Source organism: Entelurus aequoreus, linkage group LG17 (assembly GCF_033978785.1).
Source record: "Entelurus aequoreus isolate RoL-2023_Sb linkage group LG17, RoL_Eaeq_v1.1, whole genome shotgun sequence".
Taxonomy (NCBI): domain Eukaryota; kingdom Metazoa; phylum Chordata; class Actinopteri; order Syngnathiformes; family Syngnathidae; genus Entelurus; species Entelurus aequoreus.
Genome location: NC_084747.1, coordinates 44,405,918 through 44,427,396, shown reverse-complemented (window position 1 = coordinate 44,427,396; position 21,479 = coordinate 44,405,918). Strand labels below are relative to the sequence as shown.

Below are 21,479 nucleotides of genomic sequence, written 5' to 3'. Positions count from 1 at the left end.
TTAGCTTTATTTTAACAAAAACTTAGAGTACATTAAACATATGTGTCTTATTGCAAGTTTGTCCTTATATAAAATAGTGAACATACTAAACAACTTGTCTTTTATTAGTAAGTAAACAAACAAAGGCTCCTAACTTAGTCTGCTGACATATGCAGTAACATATTGTGTCATTTATCATTCTATTATTTTGTCAACATTATTAAGGACAAGTGGTAGAAAATGAATTATTAATCTACGTGTTCATTTACTGTTAATATCTGCTTACTTTCTCTTTTAACATGTTCTATCTACACTTCTGTTAAAATGTAATAATCACTTATTCTTCTGTTGTTTGGATGCTTGACATGAGTTTTGGATGATACCACAAATTTAGGTATCGATCCGATACCAAGTCATTACAGGATCATACATTGGTCATATTCAAAGTCCTCATGTGTCCAGGGACGTATTTCCTGAGTTTATAAACAAAATATAAATAAAAAAAGATTTTGTGACGATAAAAAATAGAGATGTAATCATAGTAGTATTGACTAGATACGCTCTTGTACTTGGTATCATTACAGTGGATGTTAAGTATAGATCCACCAATGGCGTTTGTTTACATTTTGACGGCGGTGAGCTACGGTGTGTAGTGAAGCATGTTTAGCTATTCCTCGTCCTGCAGGGATGATACTTGTAAGAGACTTACTTTATTTGTCGCCATGGAGATGAGGATTAGTGATTTAGAAGTAGGGGCTGGATTTCAGCCATGTCTTAAAGCACCTCTTCCCTGAGGGTGTTTCAGTGTTATAACGTCACCTTTATCGGACCGGTACTTTTTAGAGGCGGTATAGTACCGAATATGATTCATTAGTATCGCGGTACTATACTAATACCGGTATAGCTTACAACCCTAGTAGGAAGGATGCATTTTGACCACATTATGTGGAATCTTTATGGTCATCATTTGGCCTTAAGAAAGCTTAAAAAGCTTGCCATGTAGAACTGCATGAACACTTGCCTGCTAATGACGTAGAGTTTCTACAGTCATTCATATGCGATCATTCTTTTCAACGGCTCTATTAAGTGAAGCGTGAGAGCCCAGTCGAGGGAGCCGGTCTTGGAGACTGGACTAGAAAATGAGTCCGAGTGAAATAAAATGTTGGAGCGTTCGGATTCACTCTTTTCGTTCCTTGTTCTGCAGTGGGTATGTGAAGTAGATCAAGCTACACACACTATTCATTTGGATTCCAAATCTATTCATAAGTTTGATAAATAAATTAGATACATAAAATAAAATGTTTAAAAAAAAAAAAAAAATTATTCAATTTTAAAAAATACATTCTTTAGGCCAGGTGTCCCCAAAATACGGCCCGCGGAAGTAACAAGTTTAAAAAAATAGATAATTAAATAAAAATATATTTTTTTTTTTTTTTTTTTTAAAATTTTTAAAATCTGTTCTTTTTAATCCATTTTATACCGCTTGTTACTCTCCGTGTCTCCCAGCCTCTCAGGCTTATCATATTGTCTAAAAATGCATTTTTCCATCGATAACGTGACACTATCGCGCTCAGAATATATATATATATATATATATATATATATATATATATATATATATATATATATATATATATATATATATATATATATATATATATATATATATATATATATATATATATATATATATATATATATATATATATATATATATATGATAAAATCCTCTGAAGAGCATATATATATATATATATATATATATATATATATAAATATATATATAAATTTTTGATATATATATATATATATATATATATATATATATATATATATATATATATATATATATATATATATATATATATATATATATATATCAAAAATTTATATATATATGATAAAATCCCCTGAAGAGCAGGGAAACCCACCAAACAGGCTTGTCGGGATTAAATAGCCTCTGTGTGTTTTCCTGATCTATCGTATACATATATATATATATATATATATATATATATATATATATATATATATATATATACAGCCCGGCCCCCGGCTATATTTTTTTAACCCAATGCGGCCCCTACAAGTCAAAAAGTTTGGGGACCCCTGCTTTAGGCCATTGCCTCGCCTAATTGCTGCACGTTAATGCCATTCGTCAGCAGCAAAGAGGAGATTTGGTAACCTTTAACCTGTTTTAAAAGCGTTGTATGATCATTTTTATACCAAATAATATCTTGTGAGACATGAGATTTGTGTTGAATCGAGAATCGATTCTGAATCAAATCGTCATCCCTCGGATGGAATCGTGAGTTGTTGTTATAAGATCCCCCCCCCATCCCCCCCTCCCCCCCATCCCCCCCTCCCCCCCACCTACCCGGTGGGGGAGTACAATTTTTGTATTTATATGTATAATTCAAGTTGTAGTTCTACTTTTTCTATTCATGTATACATTTTATTGTTACTTATTATTTGTGATTGACTTGAAATTTCTCACACATCTTTATGCGCTCTACAATACTACTGATTTTACTGACTTTACCGTGATTAGCTGGATCACTACAAAATGTTGTTAAACCCTTTTAGGGGACTGACACATACGGTACAGGCCAACAGTTTGGACACACCTTCTCATTCAATGCGTTTTCTTTATTTTGGAGATTGTCACTGAAGGCATCACAACTATGAATGAACACATGTGGACTTATGTACTTAACAAAAAAAGGTAAAAATAACTGAAAACATGTTTAATATTCTACTTTCTTCAAAATAGCTACACTTTGCTCTGATTACTGCTTTGCACACTATAGTCATTCTCTCAATGAGCTTCAAAAGGTAGTCACCTGAAATGGTTTTCACTTCACAGGTGTCATAGTTTTGATGCCTTCTGTGACAATCTACAATGTAAATAGTCATGAAAATAAAGAAAACGCATTGAAATGAGAATGTGTGTCCAAACTTTTGGCCTGTACTGTATATGAAAAATATAAGCAAGATTGGTTGAAAAACATGTCCGTCTTTGCAGGGGATCTTTTTATAATCTCATGATTATAAAACCTTGAAGATATTTGCATAAAACCATTATGCTACCATGTCTTCCTAAGCCTTTTTATCCCAACCCATAGGGGGGGGGCACAAATATGTGTTACAACCTCGCGGAAAACGTGAAAATATTAAAGATTGCATGCTAACTAAAGGACAGAAAAAGCAAAGTGACATATTGTGCAAACATGCTCAGGGAAATGTAAGACTTGCAGTGGTTAGTTTGAGGCAAATGTACCTCTAAACGGTTTAAACTTGTTCTCAAGGTCAAAGTCCTGTCGTCCCAGTCTGGAGAGGTCAATGCGAAGGTCAGGGCAGATGGCGTACTCTTCCAGTTTGCGGCTCACTTGGTAGATCCTCTCCATCACCGTGTCTGGAGACGGGCCTGTCATACACAGCCAACATCGGTTGGTTGGATTCACTTTATTTAGAACATGCATATGACACAATTACGATGTAATGCAGCACATATTTCCAGTTGTTTCATTACAGCATGTCTGAAAAGGAGTGGGAAGAAGCAGAGTTTATTTAATCCTACCCCATGTTTGCATCATAGCAGTTTTATCCCATTTGATTGTTCTCTTTTTGTAACACAATTGTGAATAAGCAAATACATAAATTAATACACAATAAGTGTGTAAGAAATTATTAAATATATGAATAAATATTAGATGTACACACAATAATTACAATTCTCATAAAGAAATAGTTAGGTAATTTAAGATATATATATAGACAAATATAATATAAATATAAGAATATAAAGACAATATAACATACATCCATAAACGTGGATGCATATGCAAAAGTGCCATATATTTATCCGTACAGTAAATCTATTTATTTATATCTGCACCTTATTGCTCTTTTATCCTGCACTACAACGAGCTAATGCAACAAAATTGTGTTTTTATATGTACTGTAAAGTTCAAATTTGAATGACAATAAAAGGAAGTCTAAGTCTAAGTCTCTAAAATGAATGACATTATATATTTATATATTTAAAAAAAAAATAAAAGTCCAAGATGTTTATCATGATTCTTCATGTGTAGTTTGAACAGTTTCATAAACTAAATCATAGTATTGTTGGATTTCCTCGCTTAATCCATTCAATAATTGATATCCACATACTGATATGCTAAATGTTTTAAGTGTTGTACGTGCATACAAATCTTTTAAGTAGGGATGTCCGATAATATCGGACTGCCGATATTATCGGCCGATAAATGCTTTAAAATGTAATATCAGAAATTATCGGTATCGGTTTCAAAATTATCGGTATCGGTTTCAAAAAGTAACATTTTTAAAACGCCACTGTGTACACGGACGTAGGGAGAAGTACAGAGCGCCAATAAACCTTAAAGGCACTTCCTTTGCGTGCCGGCCCAGTCACATAATATCTACGGCTTTTCACATACACAAGTGAATGCAAGCATACTTGGTCAACAGCCATAAAGGTCACACTGAAAGTAGCCGTATAAACAACTTTAACACTGTTACAAATATGCGCCACACTGTGAACCCACACCAAACAAGAATGACAAACACATTTCGGGAGAACATCCGCACCGTAACACAACATAAACACAACAGAACAAATACCCAGAACCCCTTGCAGCACTAACTCTTCCGGGACGCTACAATATACACCCCCCGCTAAACCCCCCGACAACCGCAACCTCCTCATGCTCTCTCAGGGAGAGCATGTCCCAAATTCCAAGCGGCTGTTTTGAGGCATGTTTAAAAAAAATAATGCACTTTGTGACTTCAATAATAAATATGGCAGTGCCATGTTGGCATTTTTTTCCCATAACTTGAGTTGATTTATTTTTGGAAAACCTTGTTACATTGTTTAATGCATCCAGCGGGGCATCACAACAAAAGTAGGCATAATAATGTGTTAATTCCACGACTGTATATATCGGTATCGGTTGATATCGGAATCGGTAATTAAGAGTTGGACAATGTCGGAATATCGGATATCGGCAAAAAAGCCATTATCGGACATCTCTAACGGTAACATCTTTGTTCAGCAGGAGTCCTATTTAGTCCTATATATAAAAAAAAGTGTCATTAAATAGTTGTCCAACTTTTGTTTCAGAAATGAAAATAGAAAAAATGGTCCGAAACGTGTTTTTTTAGGGCTCCTGCTGAACAAAGACGTTAGCGTTGTGCTAAAAATATGCTAAACGCAAAGGAAAGGCTAAAATACTGCTTCCGGTTAAATTTGTCATCACGCAGTTAACCACACACTTTTACACATTTTTTTTAAATTTTTGTGTTTATCTGGAAAAATAAAAATCCATAAAAGGAAAAGAGCACAAAATCCAATTTTATGGCAATATTCTAATGAAAATCAACCCCTTTTTATTTGTTTTAAAATCTGCCATATATAATAATAAAAAATCAAAACACGGCCCTAATTAAATTTTTTGATTTGCGTACACGGACCGTAATTTATAAACTGGTATGGATTTCGCTATTTTCATTTTGTTTGGGAATTTGCCTGTTTGAAATGATAGGGGGAAGCACGGTGGAACATGGGTTAGTGCATGTGCCTCACAATACGAGGGTCCTGAGTTCAATCCCCGGCTCGGGATCTTTCTGTGTGGAGTTTACTCGTTCTCCCCCGTGACTGCGTATGGTTCCCTCCGGGTACTTCGGCTTCCTCCCACCTCCAAAGACATGCACCTGGGGATAGGTTGATTGGCAACACTAAATTGGCCCTAGTGTGTGAATGTGAGTGTGAATGTTGTCTGTCTATCTGTGTTGGCCCTGTGATGAGGTGGCGACTTGTCCAGGGTGTACCCCGCCTTCCGCCTGAATGCAGCTGAGATAGGCTCCAGCACCCCCCGTGACCAAGAGGGGGACAATCGGTAGAAAATGAATGGATTAATGGAAATGATAGGTTACTGATACATTAGAACCAACATAAGAAATAGACATTTTTGTACCCAATCCTAATGAATTGTCATTCAAACACTCCCCTGCAAGCATCCTTCCTCACCTCCGTTCGCCACGTTAAACTTCACGCCAAAGTCTCCTCCGGGGCCTCCTGGATTGTGGCTGGCTGTGAGGATGATTCCTCCGATGGCCTTGATCTTCCTGATGATGCAGGAGACAGCCGGGGTGGACAGCAGGCCATTGTGACCAATAACCAGACGACCGATCTGCACAGCACAGACACTTGCTGACAACGGCTGTTTCCGCTCCAAATAGTTGTGTTGTGGTATAACTAACTACGGCAATGAAGTATAATGTATGCAGTTTATGTAGGCTACATGACAGGGGAAACCCTTGTACTGTCTATGTCCTGGTGACTGGATTGGTGTAAGTGTCAGGAAGAAAAGCTGTCATGTATAAATCTCGACTCTAAATTTAGGACAACCTATTCATTTCAGACTGCTTCCTACGGAAAAATACTTTGGGCAAGATCCACTAAGATCCAAATAACGCTATAAATAGCATGTGCAAACTATACAATTGCATGTCAGCATGCTGCGGGTGAGCTACTAATTACAATTATTAACCAGTGCAAAAGTGGTCTCAGACCACCCTATTCAAATGAGGATTTTGCATGAACCATGGAGACACTCATTTCCCTCCACATTTATGGCATCATACAGTCTAACTCAGTGGTTCTTAACCTTGTTGGAGGTACCGAACCCCACCAGTTTCATACGCGCATTCACCGAACCCTTCTTTAGTGAAAAACTTTTTTTTTTTAATTTCAAATTCAAGACAAAGTTATATGTTTTTGGTAACACTTTAGTATGGGGAACATATTCTAAGTAACAAAGACTTAATTTAGAGTTATTTGGACACTAGGGGAACATATTCTAAGTAATAAAGACTTAATTTAGAGTTATTTGGTTAGGGTTAGGGTCAGGGTTAGAGGGTTAGGGTTATAATAAGGCCATGCCGAATAAGGCATTAATAAGTACTTAATAATGACTAGTTAAGAGCCAATATGTTACTAATTTGCATGTTAATAAGCAACTTATTAATGGTGAATATGTTCCCCATACTAAAGTGTTACCATGTTTTTTTACTGGTGCATAAAATGAACCGTGCATGAACATCACCTTGTTCAAACAACAAAACCAACACAGTGCATAAACTCACAACAAATGACACACCTGCAAATCAGTCTGCTGTTGCCGTACCCGTAATACGCCGATAGGGAGAAGTTTTTTTTACACGATGAGTCGGGTGTGTCTTGACCTCCGCCGAACCCCTGAGGCCGACTCACCGAACCCCTAGGGTTCGATCGAACCCAGGTTAAGAACCACTGCTCTAACTAGAGATGTCCGATAATATCGACCTGCCAATATTATCGGCCGATAAATGCTTTAAAATGTAATATCGGAAATTATCGGTATCGGTTTCAACCTCCCGTTTTTCCCGGGAGACTCACGAATTTCAGTGCCCCTCCCGAAAATCTTGCGGGGCTACCATTCTCCCATTATTTTTCCAACATTATTGGGGGCGTGTCTTAAAGGCACTGCCTTTAGCGTCCTCTACAACCTCTCGTCACGTCCGCTTTTCCTCCATACAAATAGCGTGCCGGCCCATTTACATAATATATGTGTTTTTTCCACACACATAGGTGAATGCAAGGCATACTTGATCAACAGCCATACAGGTCACACTGAGGGTGTGGTAGAAGGAGGTCTTGCACAGTTGTTTTATATGAGCCTCAAAGGTCAGGTGAGGGTCCATTCTAACACCCAGACTAGTGACTGAGGATGGGAGGTGAATGTCGTGGCCGGAGAAGGTGATGCTGGTGATGGTGTATGACTGAGTCTGATGTGGGGTGCCGACTAGAATGGCTTCGGTTTTGGAGCTGTTTTACAATAGAATCACTTCTCTGTATTGAATATAAAATGCTTTCACTATCTTCTAAGGATAAGTTATGTATTGTTTTTGTATGGGTTTTTAACAGATTCTCAGTTTACATGCGTTTATTGGCCGAGTGGTTCGAACAGGGATCGACAACCCAAAACGTTGAAAGAGCCATATTGGACCAAAAATACAAAAAACTAATCTGTCTGGAGCCACAAAACATAAAAAGCTGTATATTAGTCTTATAATAAAGGCGTAAGTGTCTATATTATTTATAATAGCCTATTATCAAAGTTACTTTAAAAGTCTTATATAAGTGTTATAATGAAGGCAACACATGACGTAAGTGTCTATATTATCTATAATAGCCTACTATCAAAGTTACTTTAAAAGTCTTGTATAAGTGTTGTAATGAAGACAACACATGACGTAAGTGTCTATATTAGCTATAATAGCCTACTATCAAAATGACTTTAAAAGTCTTATATAAGTGTTATAATGAAGGCAACACATGACGAAAGTGTCTATATTAGCTATAATAGCCTACTATCAAAATGACTTTAAAAGTCTTATATAAGTGTTATAATGAAGGCAACACATGACGAAAGTGTCTATATTAGCTATAGTAGCCTACTATCAAAATGACTTTAAAAGTCTTATATAAGTGTTATAATGAAAGCAACAAATGACGTAAGTGTCTATATTAGCTATAGTAGCCTACTATCAAAATGACTTTAAAAGTCTTATATAAGTGTTATAATGAAGGCAACACATGACGAAAGTGTCTATATTAGCTATAATAGCCTACTATCAAAATGACTTTAAAAGTCTTATATAAGTGTTGTAATGAAGACAACACATGACGTAAGTGTCTATATTAGCTATAATAGCCTACTATCAAAATGACTTTAAAAGTCTTATATAAGTGTTGTAATGAAGACAACACATGACGTAAGTGTCTATATTAGCTATAATAGCCTACTATCAAAATGACTTTAAAAGTCTTATATAAGTGTTATAATGAAGGCAACACATGACGAAAGTGTCTATATTAGCTATAATAGCCTACTATCAAAATGACTTTAAAAGTCTTATATAAGTGTTATAATGAAGACAACACATGATGTAAGTGTCTATATTAGCTATAATAGCCTACTATCAAAGTTACTTTAAAAGTCTTATATAAGTCTTATAATGAAGGCAACACATCATGTAAGTGTCTATAGTAGCTATATTAGCCTACTATCAAAATGACTATGTGTCGCAGGCAAATCTTTGTTGACAGGAATGTTGAAATGTAATATTTATTCTACACATTTTTACAACATTAGAAACCATGAGTAAATCAGAGGCTACTCAGAAGGTGAGATAACTCCTGGAAATTACTGGCTTTTAATGGCCAAAGGTATAGATGTGTGTGTCCAAGTTAAAGGAAACGGCGGGCTGTCTTCTTTTAATGGATTTATTAGAATCTTTGGCAAGCTGGGTAACGTTTGCTGTGGTCTGGAACAACATGGCACACAAACAACTATCTGAAACGCAGCCAATGTTACATACAGATAATGTGTCATGAGACATGCAACACTAAATTATATACAAAGAGAATACAAGTAAAGGAAATTAAATGAGCTCAAATACACCTACAAATGAGGCATGATGATGCAATATGTACATGCAGCTAGCCTAAATAGCATGTTAACATTGAAATAGCTGGCAGTCATGCTCTGGCCAAATATGCCTGATTAGCACTCCAACAAGTCAATAACATCAACAAAGCTCACCTTTGTGCATTCACGCACAGTATAAAACATTTGGTGGACAAAATGAGACAAAGAAGGAGTGGAAGATTGTACATGTTAAACAAACTGTTGTGTCACAGTCCACACTATGGTGAGTTCAAGAACCGCCGAAATTAGTAGGACAAAACGAGTTCACCAAATACTCTCATCATCTAACCCCCGGAGGATTCGAATCTCTGTGCGGAGTTCCTTTTGGGCTAATTTGAGACTTTAAAAGTTGTCCACAGGTGTGAATGTGCCCTGTGATTGGCTGGTGACCAGACCAGGTGTACAGTGCCTCTCGCTCAAACTCATCGTGGGATAGAAAAAGTCAAATGTCTGTGCCAGGTGGAGCCTAAGTAGCATTACAGAGGTGGCCACATTGTCTCTCTAGAACTGGCTCCTGCTTTTAACATGGTAACGGCAGCAGCATCCCATAATAAGAGTGTCCTCACCCGAGAGGAATGTATGCTCCTTAGCATTCGTAGTGCCGAAAGTAACAAGTACAACTCCTGCAATGTTTACGCTGCAGAAATTGGGAGCGTCTTCAGTGCTCTGGCAGGAGAGAAGCAGAGGGGATCAAAGATTGGCCCGGAAAGTAGAGCAGGGTGGATGGAGGTGCTGATAAGGCGGACACCCCGAGGCATTTGGCTGGGCAAGTAGAAAAATAGGATGTCAAAAAACAAAATGGTATTCCCTTCACATGTTCCTTTGGAGCAGGTCCAAAGCAATCATGCAGAGGGCTGTGGGGAGTTCCCTTCTTTGCCTTTCATTCGTCCAACTTTCACTGAACTGCGGAAAAGTTGTCCTTGTTTGAACGCAAATAATTACCTAATAATATAATAATATCACAAAGGGCAGATTTTACATGCACTCAACTTTAGCTTATCTGAAAAACACCAAAACAGGGGTGTCAAACTCGTTTTAGATGGGGGGCCACAAGGAGAAAAATCTACTCCCAAGTGGGCCGGACTGGTGAAATCACGGCACGATAACTTAAAAATAAAGAAAACCTCAGATTTTTTTCTTTGCTTAAAAATAGAACAAGCACATTCTGAAAGTGTACACATCATAATGTTGTTGGGGTTGTTTTTTTTTACATTTACCTATTGCGGTTAATAGTATATATAATTTATTTGTCGTTATTTATATTTTCTGAGTAAATGATGTCATAATGTTAATCAGTCAACTCATTGGTGTTCATTTTCAATCTATCTAGATAAATAAATGATATCAAAATCAAATTAAAGGATGTTATTTATGTAGTTTGATAATTTTTCTCGACTGATGTACTAACATCATGTGGTTTATTTTGTACATATGTAGCATCATCTACAAAGATACAAAGAATTGCTATTGCGACATCCAGTGGACACATTTAGAACAGCTGTTTCTTTCATTCAAAAATTTCATGTTAATTTTTATACTTAGCAAACTCATCCCGCGGGCTGGATAAAACCGGTTCGAACATTAAATATTTATATATTATTATATTAATTTTTGTTTATATGGCATATTTCAAAACAAACAAAAAAGGATTGATTTTCATTAAAATATTGCCATAAAGTTGAATTTTGTGCTGTTTTGCTTTTATGGATTTGAATTTTTCCAGATAAACGCAAAAAAAATTGTGCAAAAATGCGTGTTTATCTGTGTGATGACAAATTGAACCAGAAGTAGCATTTTAGCCTTGCCTTTGCGTTTAGTTTGTTTTTAGCATAACGGTAACATCTTTGTTCAGCAGGAATCCTATTGAGTCCTGTATATAAAAAAAGTGTCATTAAATAGTTGTCCAACTTTTGTTTCAGAAACGAAAATAGAAAAAATGGTCCGAAACTTGTTTTTTTTGGACTTCTGCTGAACAAAGATGTGAGCGTTGTGCTAAAAATATGCTAAACGCAAAGGAAAGGCTAAAATACTGCTTCCGGTTCAATTTGTCATCACGCAGATAACCACGCACTTTTGCACATTTTTTTCGATTTTTGTGTTTATCTGGAGAGATAAAAATCCATAAAAGAAAAACAGCACAAAATCGAATTTTATGGTAATATTTCAATGAAAATCAACCCTTTTTTGTTTGTTTTCAAATCTGCCATACATAATTTGAAAAAATTGAACAACGGCTCTAATTGTATTTTTTCATTTGCGTTTCAGAATTGGAAAAAACATTTTAGGAATACCACAAATTGCCTCCTCATTTTAAACTTGTGAAACCACTGATCCTTTTTCGTCATGTTTGTCCTCAAACAAAAACCATACTAAAACAAAACATTGCGGTGCGCTCGGAAGCAGAAGCGGGGGTGTCGGGCGGGGCTAACAACAAAGCTAAATGCGTTGTTGTTAGCGGGGCTAACGAAAAAGCTAAATGCTAATCCACAAAGAAGCGCTAATAAGGAGTCTGTTAAGCTAGATCTAGCCAGCGCCAGGCTGGATAATCCCTGCACACATAGCAATTCTCTTAGAATAATATACAACTCATATAATGTTTTTTCTGCGTCAGAGGTGGACATGCATTTTACTGAGGTGGCAAACAATCTAAAAATTCCTGTCATATCAATTCCTAGATATGGTCGAAATTATTTAAAGTGCACTACGCATAATAAACGTAACATTATTAATATTGCTACTACGGATACTTTCAACAAAAACTCCTCAAAACAGCCCACTACCTATAATATGGGCTTTTTAAACATAAGGTCATTGTTCTCCAAAACGTTATTAGTTAATGAAGTCATCAGAGACAACAATCTTGATGTCGTTGGTCTAGCCGAGACCTGGCTCAAACCAGACGAATTTTTTGCGCTGGGTGAGGCGTCTCCTCCTGGCTATACGGGAACGCATATTGCCCATCCCATTAAAAGGGGTGGGGGTGTTGCACTAATATACAACAAAAACTTTAGCCTTACCTCGGACCTAAATAATAAATATAACTCGTTTGAGGTGCTTACTGTGAGGTTTGTCACACCGCTGCCTCTGCACCTGGCTGTCATCTACCGCCCCCCAGGGCCCTATTCGGACTTTATCAATGAATTTTCAGAGTTCGTTGCTGATCTAGTGACGCACGCCGACAATGTAATCATAATGGGAGACTTTAACATCCATATGAATACCCCATCGGACCCTCCATGCGTGGCGCTCCAGACTATAATTGATAGCTGTGGTCTTACACAAATAATAAATGAACCCACGCATCGCAACGGTAATACGATAGATCTAGTGCTTGTCAGGGGTGTCACCACCTCTAATGTTACGATATTCCCGTACACTAAAGTAATGTCCGATCATTACCTTATAAAATTCGAAGTTCTGACTCATTGTCAACAAACTAATAATAATAATAATAACTACTATAGCAGCCGCAACATTAATGCTGCCACAACGACGACTCTTACTGACCTACTGCCTTCGGTAATGGCACCATTCCCAAATTATGTGGGCTCTATTGATAACCTCACTAACAACTTTAACGACGCCCTGCGCGACACCATTGATAGTGTAGCACCGCTAAAGCTAAAAAGGGCCCCTAAAAGGCGTACCCCATGGTTTACAGAAGAAACTAAAGCCCAGAAATTATCATGTAGAAAGCTGGAACGCAAATGGCGTGCGACTAAACTTGAGGTTTTCCATCAAGCATGGAGTGATAGTTTAATAACTTATAAACGCATGCTTACCTCAGCTAAAGCTAAATATTACTCAAATCTCATCCACCTCAACAAAAATGATCCTAAATTTTTGTTTAGTACAGTAGCATCGCTAACCCAACAAGGGACTCCTCCCAGTAGCTCCACCCACTCAGCAGATGACTTTATGAATTTCTTTAATAAGAAAATTGAAGTCATTAGAAAAGAGATTAAAGACAATGCATCTCAGCTACAACTGGGTTCTATTAACACAGATACGACTGTAAATACGACGGACACTGCCCTCCAAAATAGTTTCTCTCTCTTTGATGAAATAACATTGGAGGAATTGTTAAAATGTGTAAATGGGACAAAACAAACAACATGTTTACTTGACCCAATTCCTGGGAAACTTATCAAGGAGCTTTTTGTATTATTAGGTCCATCAGTGTTAAATATTATAAACTTATCACTTTCTTCTGGCACTGTTCCCCTAGCATTCAAAAATGCGGTTATTCATCCTCTACTCAAAAGACCTAACCTCGATCCTGACCTCATGGTGAACTACCGGCCGGTGTCCCACCTTCCGTTTATCTCGAAAATTCTCGAAAAACTTGTCGCACAGCAGCTAAATGAACACTTAGCGTCTAACAATCTCTGTGAACCTTTTCAATCCGGTTTCAGGGCAAATCACTCTATGGAGACAGCCCTCGTAAAAATGACTAATGATCTATTGCTAACGATGGATTCTGATGCGTCATCTATGTTGCTGCTTCTTGATCTTAGCGCCGCTTTCGATACTGTTGATCATAATATTCTATTAGAGCGTATCAAAACGCGTATTGGGATGTCAGACTTAGCCTTGTCTTGGTTTAACTCTTATCTTACTGACAGGATGCAGTGTGTCTCCCATAACAATGTGACCTCGGACTATGTTAAGGTAACGTGCGGAGTTCCCCAGGGTTCGGTTCTTGGCCCTGCACTCTTTAGTATTTACATGCTGCCGCTAGGTGACATCATACGCAAATACGGTGTTAGCTTTCACTGTTATGCTGATGACACCCAACTCTACATGCCCCTAAAGTTGACCAACACGCCGGATTGTAGTCAGCTGGAGGCGTGTCTTAATGAAATTAAACAATGGATGTCCGCTAACTTTTTGCAACTCAACGCTAAGAAAACGGAAATGCTGATTATCGGTCCTGCTCAACACCGACATCTATTTAATAATACCACCTTAACATTTGACAACCAAACAATTAAACAAGGAGACTCTGTAAAGAATCTGGGTATTATCTTCGACCCAACTCTCTCGTTTGTGTCACACATTAAGAGTGTTACTAAAACGGCCTTCTTTCATCTCCGTAATATCGCTAAAATTCGTTCCATTTTGTCCACAAGCGATGCTGAGATCATTATCCATGCGTTCGTTACATCTCGTCTCGATTACCGTAACGTTTTATTTTCGGGCCTCCCTATGTCTAGCATTAAAAGATTACAGATGGTACAAAATGTGGCTGCTAGACTTTTGACAAAAACAAGAAAGTTTGATCATATTACGCCTATACTGGCTCACTTGCACTGGCTTCCTGTGCACCTAAGATGCGACTTTAAGGTTTTACTACTTACGTATAAAATACTACACGGTCAAGCTCCTGCCTATCTTGCCGATTGTATTGTACCATATGTCCCGGCAAGAAATCTGCGTTCAAAGAACTCCGGCTTATTAGTGATTCCCAGAGCCCAAAAAAAGTCTGCGGGCTATAGAGCATTTTCTATTCGGGCTCCAATACTATGGAATGCCCTCCCGGTAAAAGTTAGAGATGCTACCTCAGTAGAAGCATTTAAGTCTCATCTTAAAACTCATTTGTATACTCTAGCCTTTAAATAGACTCCCTTTTTAGACCAGTTGATCTGCCGTTTCTTTTCTTTTCTTTTCTACTCTGCTCCGGGGTGGACCGCTAGCCTGTTCATCGGATGGGGACATCTCTACGCTGCTGACCTGTCTCCGCTCGGGATGGTTCCTGCTGGCCCCACCATGGACTGGACTTTCGCTGATGTGTTCGACTTTCACAATATTATGTCAGACCCACTCGACATCCATTGCTTTCGGTCTCCCCTAGAGGGGGGGGGGGGGGGGGGGGGTTACCCACATATGCGGTCCTCTCCAAGGTTTCTCATAGTCATTCACATTGACGTCCCACTGGGGTGAGTTTTCCTTGCCCGTATGTGGGCTCTGTACCGAGGATGTCGTTGTGGCTTGTACAGCCCTTTGAGACACTTGTGATTTAGGGCTATATAAATAAACATTGATTGATTGATTGATTGATTGATTTCCCCCCCATCTTTTTCCATTATCAATCCTTTTTTTAAAATGCTCCAGGGAGCCACTAGGGCGGCGTTTAAGAGCCACATGTTCATCCTTTTATGGATGGCGCTGTTGCTCCAGTTAGATTTTCTCTTCTTAAAAGCCGCCACTGTCCTTTTAATATTTGCACATTTTGTAGATCGCTATATATCTGGGATATATTAAAGTTACTTCCACATCACAGACATGCTGACAACGCTCCCGACAATGGCAGGCGTCTTGTTTACATCCAGTTTTGGTAATCCAAAATATTTGTCAGTGGCCGAGTTTCTGGTGCATCACTTGTCAATAGTGCGCAAATAATAGGCTATATATATATATATATATATATATATATATATATATATATATATATATATATATATATATATATATATATATATATATATATATATATATATATATACTGTATATATATATATATAGCCTGGACTGCCGATATTATCGGCCGATAAATGCTTTAAAATGTAATATCGGAAATTATCGGTATCGGTTTCAAAAAGTAAAATTTATGACTTTTCAAAACGCCGCTGTACGGAGTGGTACACGGACGTAGGGAGAAGTACAGAGCGCCAATAAACCTTAAAGGCACTGCCTTTGCTTTCCAGCCCAATCACATAATATCTACGGCTTTTCACACACAGAAGTGAATGCAATGCATACTTGGTCAACAGCCATACAGGTCACACTGAGCGTGTACGTATAAACAACTTTAACACTATTACAAATATGCGCCACACTGTGAACCCACACCAGACAAGAATGACAAACACATTTCGGGAGAACATCCGCACCGTAACACAACATAAACACAACATAAACACAACAGAACAAATACCCAGAATCCCTTGCAGTACTAACTCTTCCGGGACGCTACAATATACATCCCCCCCGCTACCCCCCACCTCAACCCCGCCCACCTCAACCTCCTCATGCTCTCTCAGGGAGAGCATGTCCCAAATTCCAAGCTGCTGTTTTGAGACATGTTAAAAAAAAGATTGCACTTTGTGACTTCAATAATAAATATGGCAGTGCCATGTTGGCATTTTTTTCCATAACTTGAGTTGATTTATTTTTGGAAAACCTTGTTACATTGTTTAATGCATCCAGCGGGGCATCACAACAATATTAGGCATAATAATGTGTTAATTCCACGACTGTATATATCGGTATCGGTTGATATCGGAATCTGCAATTAAGAGTTGGACAATATCGGAATATCGGATATCGGCAAAAAAGCCATTATCGGACATCTCTAATTAGAATATATTTCCTACCTGAGAAAACTTCTTGCAATATGCATTTTCTTGTGTCAGGAACACCACAGCCCCCACCCAAAACAAAACTTTAGAGAGCTAAAATCAGGTTCTGTTGTCTAGATTGCTCTTCAATATAGCCCACAAAAGTACCACTGATAGTCACACACACTGGGTGTGGTGAAATTACTCTCTGCATTTGACCCATCCCCTTGTTCCACTCCCTGGGAGGTGAGGGGAGCAATGAGCAGCAGCGGTGGCCGCGCTCGGGAATCATTTTGGTGATTTAACCCCCCAATTCCAACAAAAGTTGGTACATATTATATTTGTGTGCTGCATGTCAACAACATAGTAATATGCTACAGGTTGGACCGCATGATGCAATAAATGTGGAGGGAAATGAGCATCTCCATGGTGAAAGCTGGCATAGGCGAAATCCTCATTTAAAAGTGGCAGTCTGCACTACTTTTGCACTTCTTATCAGTTGTCCACACAGTCTTAGTCAATCACCTACAGCACACTTGTTGCATCGCCATTTATGACTATTAAAACACAGCTACTGCCATTAAATTCAAGTTTGCTTGTGCTTTAAAACCTCTAAAGCAAAGGTGTCAAACTCAAGGCCCCGGGGGCCAAATCTGGCCCGCCACATTATTTTATGTGGCCCGCGAAAGCCTGGAAATAATATGCATATATATTTTTTCTTTCCCCTTTTGACGCTAAAAATCATGTACTGCATGCAATTGCATATCTTTTCCAAATTCAATATTATCAAAATATTATATTATCATGTATTCCAAAAAAATGTTTTGTTAAAATAAAGATAAATACTGTACTTAAATATCTGCTTGATTTATGATTTCAATACAAATTAAAGCTGGAAGCAGCGATGGACGGGACCGACTTTGAGGGCTCATAAAATCCAAACCGGAGCAGTAATTAAAACTCTTTCATCAACTTTTAATCAGAAGGGTTCAATCTCTCTCCTGTGCTAATTTGAAGCCGGCACGACAAACGCGCTCAGAGGAGATAATGTTTGAAAAAAGGTGACTGTTTTTACTCAACTTTTGTTTTGAAGGGGGAATTGCAAACTTCCTGTTGATTTTTGCTGGGGGTTGTCAGTGTATGAAATATACAGTAGGTCTAAGTGAAACCTACATAGAGGTTTTTGTTTCATGTCTCTACGAAAATCCTACTAGGAGTTAGAGGCAGTTTTGTCTGTGTTATCTTCCTAGGGGGCGCTACAGCGCAATTTTGAGTTTTAGGGTTTGGTTTTTTGATTAGATTGCAATTTTCGCCAGTCCTGATGTGTGTGTCCAATTTGGTGAGTTTTGAAGCATGTTAAGGGGGTCAATGTACAGCTCAAAGAGGCGGCGGTATAATAATAAAACGCTAGAAATACAATAGGGTACTCTATCCCAAAGGGACATCGGTCCCTAATTATCAATCAAATTGTAGACTGTAAAATTTACAATAGATTTTACGGTTAAATTCCGCCGACTGAGTTTTTTACCGTAAATCAACTTTGGTACTGTTTTTTTTCCTAATATAGGAAGACAATGAAACATTAAAAAACGAACCAAAAAACATTAAAACAAGATTTTTACGGTAAAAAACAAACAAACTGGCAGCTCTGTTGCTTGAATTTTCCCGCTAAAAACATTGGTATTGTTTCTCCATTCCATTCCATTTATTACATTTTTTTATATGCTGTAAAAAAAAACTCACTGCTTTTACAGTAAAATTCTAGTGACTGAGCTGCCAGTTTTTAAAGTAAAATAAAAATAATTTTGGCAGCTTATGTAAGAAAATATATTGTTAATGTATTATATATATACACATGTATATTCATATATTATTCATTGTTAAAATCGGCCCTCTGATGGCAACCATAACTGCGATGTGGCCCTCAATGAAAGCCAGTTTGACACCCCTGCTCTAAAGGCCTTAGTGGCCACATGCGTGGACAGCACCTTTTAGCTCTTATTTCCAAAATTGTGTACACTACTGAATTGGGGTCTTATGGCCACTTATGTGGACACTTATACTGCCATCTGGTGATGTCAGAAGAGTATACCATACAATGGAATTTGGTTTAAAAAAATGTAAAAATAAGAATTAGCATGTCACTAAACATGAAGTACACGTTTGTGTACTTATGGACTAAGTACATCTTATCAAAAGATGATTCTTAGTTTGTATTCTAATTAGGGTCCAATAAGCCCAAATAGCAAAGAGAAATAAAAAAAAAGCATGTAAACAAACAGCTTGGGTCTTAAGAGGTTAAATTACAGTCATTGTTAGTGTGTTCCAAAAATGGACTCTAAGTTTAAAAGGTGGATCAAAGTTTCCAAACTCACCCCGTTAGCGGCCGCCATCTGCACTATGACCTCGATGGCCCCCCGGCTCAAGTAGCGTCCATCGCTGCCCACCACCATGGTGCACCCCTGCCGGTCCCGAAGATCCATGGACGACAAGACGCTCTGGATGTAGTTCTGCAGGTAGTTCTTCTTCCCCTCGAACACCGCCGTCTTCCTCCGCAGTCCATTGGTACCGGGTCTCTGGTCGTCAAAGGGGGTGGTTTGGACCGTCACAACCGGGATGGGGCTGGTCTCCATCCTCCTGGTCTCGGTCTAGACTTTTAGTGGTGAGATAGTTCCCGAAGAGGAAGCACACAAAGTTTGTTTGGGTCAGAGATGTTCTCACCTCGGTAGCTGTGGCCCCAAGAGCAGCTGCTGCTGCCGCATCCCTCGGAACCGAGCCTGTGACAACTCTCTCTCTCTCCCTAATAAGCATGAACAACTGACACTAGAGAAAAACCGAGCACAGACTGGGAGGGTCCACAATCAGAGCCAGGCCAGAAATAGAAACACAGTCTGAGTGATGGCACAGGAGAGTTGGGTCTGACACAGAGCTCATAACATATACAATTACTTCACAACGCACTTACAGTCACGATCAAAAGTTTACATACACTTGTGAAGAACATAATGTCATGGCTGTCTCGAGTTTCCAATCATTTCTACAACTCTTATTTTTGTGTGATAGAGTGATTGGAGCACATACTTGTTGGTCAAAAAAACATTCATAAAATTTGGTTCTTTTATGAATTTATTATGGGTCTACTGAAAATGTGACCAAATCTGCTGGGTCAATGTTAATATTTGGTTACATGTCCCTTTGACAAGTTTCACTGCAATAAGGTGCTTTTGGTAGCCATCCGCAAGCTTCTGGCAAGCGTCTGCTTGAATTTTTGACCACTCCTCTTGACAAAATTGGTGTAGTTCAGCTAAATTTGTTGGTTTTCTGACATGGACTTGTTTCTTCAGCATTGTCCACACGTTTAAGTCAGGACTTTGGGGAGGCCATTCTAAAACCTTAATTCTAGCCTGTTTTAGCCATTCCTTTACCACTTTTGACGTGTGTTTGGGGTCATTGTCCTGTTGGAACACCCAACTGCGCCCAAGACCCAACCTCCGGGTAGGTTGTCCTGAAGAATTTGGAGGTAATCCTCCTTTTTCATTGTCCCATTTACTCTCTGTAAAGCACCAGTTCCATTGGCAGCAAAACAGGCCCATAGCATAATGCTACCACCACCATGCTTGACGGTAGGTTTGGTGTTCCTGGGATTAAAGGCCTCACCTTTTCTCCTCCAAACATATTGCTGGGTATTGTGGCCAAACAGCTCCATTTTTGTTTCATCTGACATCACATGGACAAAGATAAGACCTTCTGGAAAAAAGCTATGTGGTCAGATGAAAAAAAAATATTAACATTGCTATATGTATTGTTGCGTCTGGCCAGTATTAAAGTCACTGGTCAATCCCAAATTCTTTCAGATGACATATATGCAGAGTAAGAAGGACCATCAAGACAGAATAGGAATATTATCATGTTTTACTGAAGCTTCAGGAGACCAGCCCACATCAATACAGTCATACCGTCATCTCGGGATGGTCTAACATTCAAACAGGGAGAGACAACTTCTTGAATACGCAAAGAGCCCCCACCCTCTCCAGTAGGAATACAGGCTCATTGTTCTACTACAGATAAGATATAAGGGAGTACTCCAACTCCTACATTGCAAGCCTTAAAGGTAACACACACAGTTTACTTGCGGACATATTCCTAAAATAAATAGAAAGAGTACAAATGGAAAAACACTTGCTGCTTTAAACATGACTATGAATAAAGAAAGAACTCTTAAACATTTATGCATTCTCCACAGTATACTTTTGACCCAGCAGATTTGGTCACATTTTCAGTAGACCCATAATAAATACATAAAAGAACCAAACTTCATGAATGTTTTTTGTGACCAACAAGTATGTGCTCCAATCACTCTATCACAAAAAAATAAGAGTTGTAGAAATGATTGGAAACTCAAGACAGCCATGACATTATGTTCTTTACAAGTGTATGTAAACTTTTGACCACGACTGTATGTGATTACTGTGATGTTTTTTTGTGGTGTGTAATACGGATGTTAGGTGGTTTGTGTGTTTTTTTGCTTGTTTTATCTTATCTTTTTTTTATTTATGAAAATTAGTATGTAATATGTAGTATTAATTACTAAATAATCGTCTTTATT

The 21,479-nt window shown here is 38.1% G+C and overlaps 1 protein-coding gene across 2 annotated transcripts in view; it reads right to left on the bottom strand.

Annotated features, from left to right (window-relative positions):
• pgm5 (phosphoglucomutase 5) overlaps window positions 1–19,660 on the bottom strand; it is a 62,940-nt gene extending 43,280 nt beyond the window's left edge. The window contains exons 1-4 of one of the 2 annotated variants that reach the window (XM_062024261.1): window positions 19,595–19,660; window positions 19,249–19,521; window positions 6,029–6,191; window positions 3,260–3,406 (exon numbers count right to left, since the gene is read on the bottom strand). In XM_062024261.1, the coding sequence (XP_061880245.1) occupies window positions 3,260–3,406; window positions 6,029–6,191; window positions 19,249–19,506 (568 nt within the window). In that variant the 5' untranslated portion in view covers window positions 19,507–19,521; window positions 19,595–19,660. Of the gene's footprint in view, window positions 1–3,259; window positions 3,407–6,028; window positions 6,192–19,248; window positions 19,527–19,594 lie in introns of both variants that reach the window. The other variant, XM_062024262.1, reaches the window with a different exon arrangement.
• Between the last annotated feature and the right edge of the window lie 1,819 nt (window positions 19,661–21,479).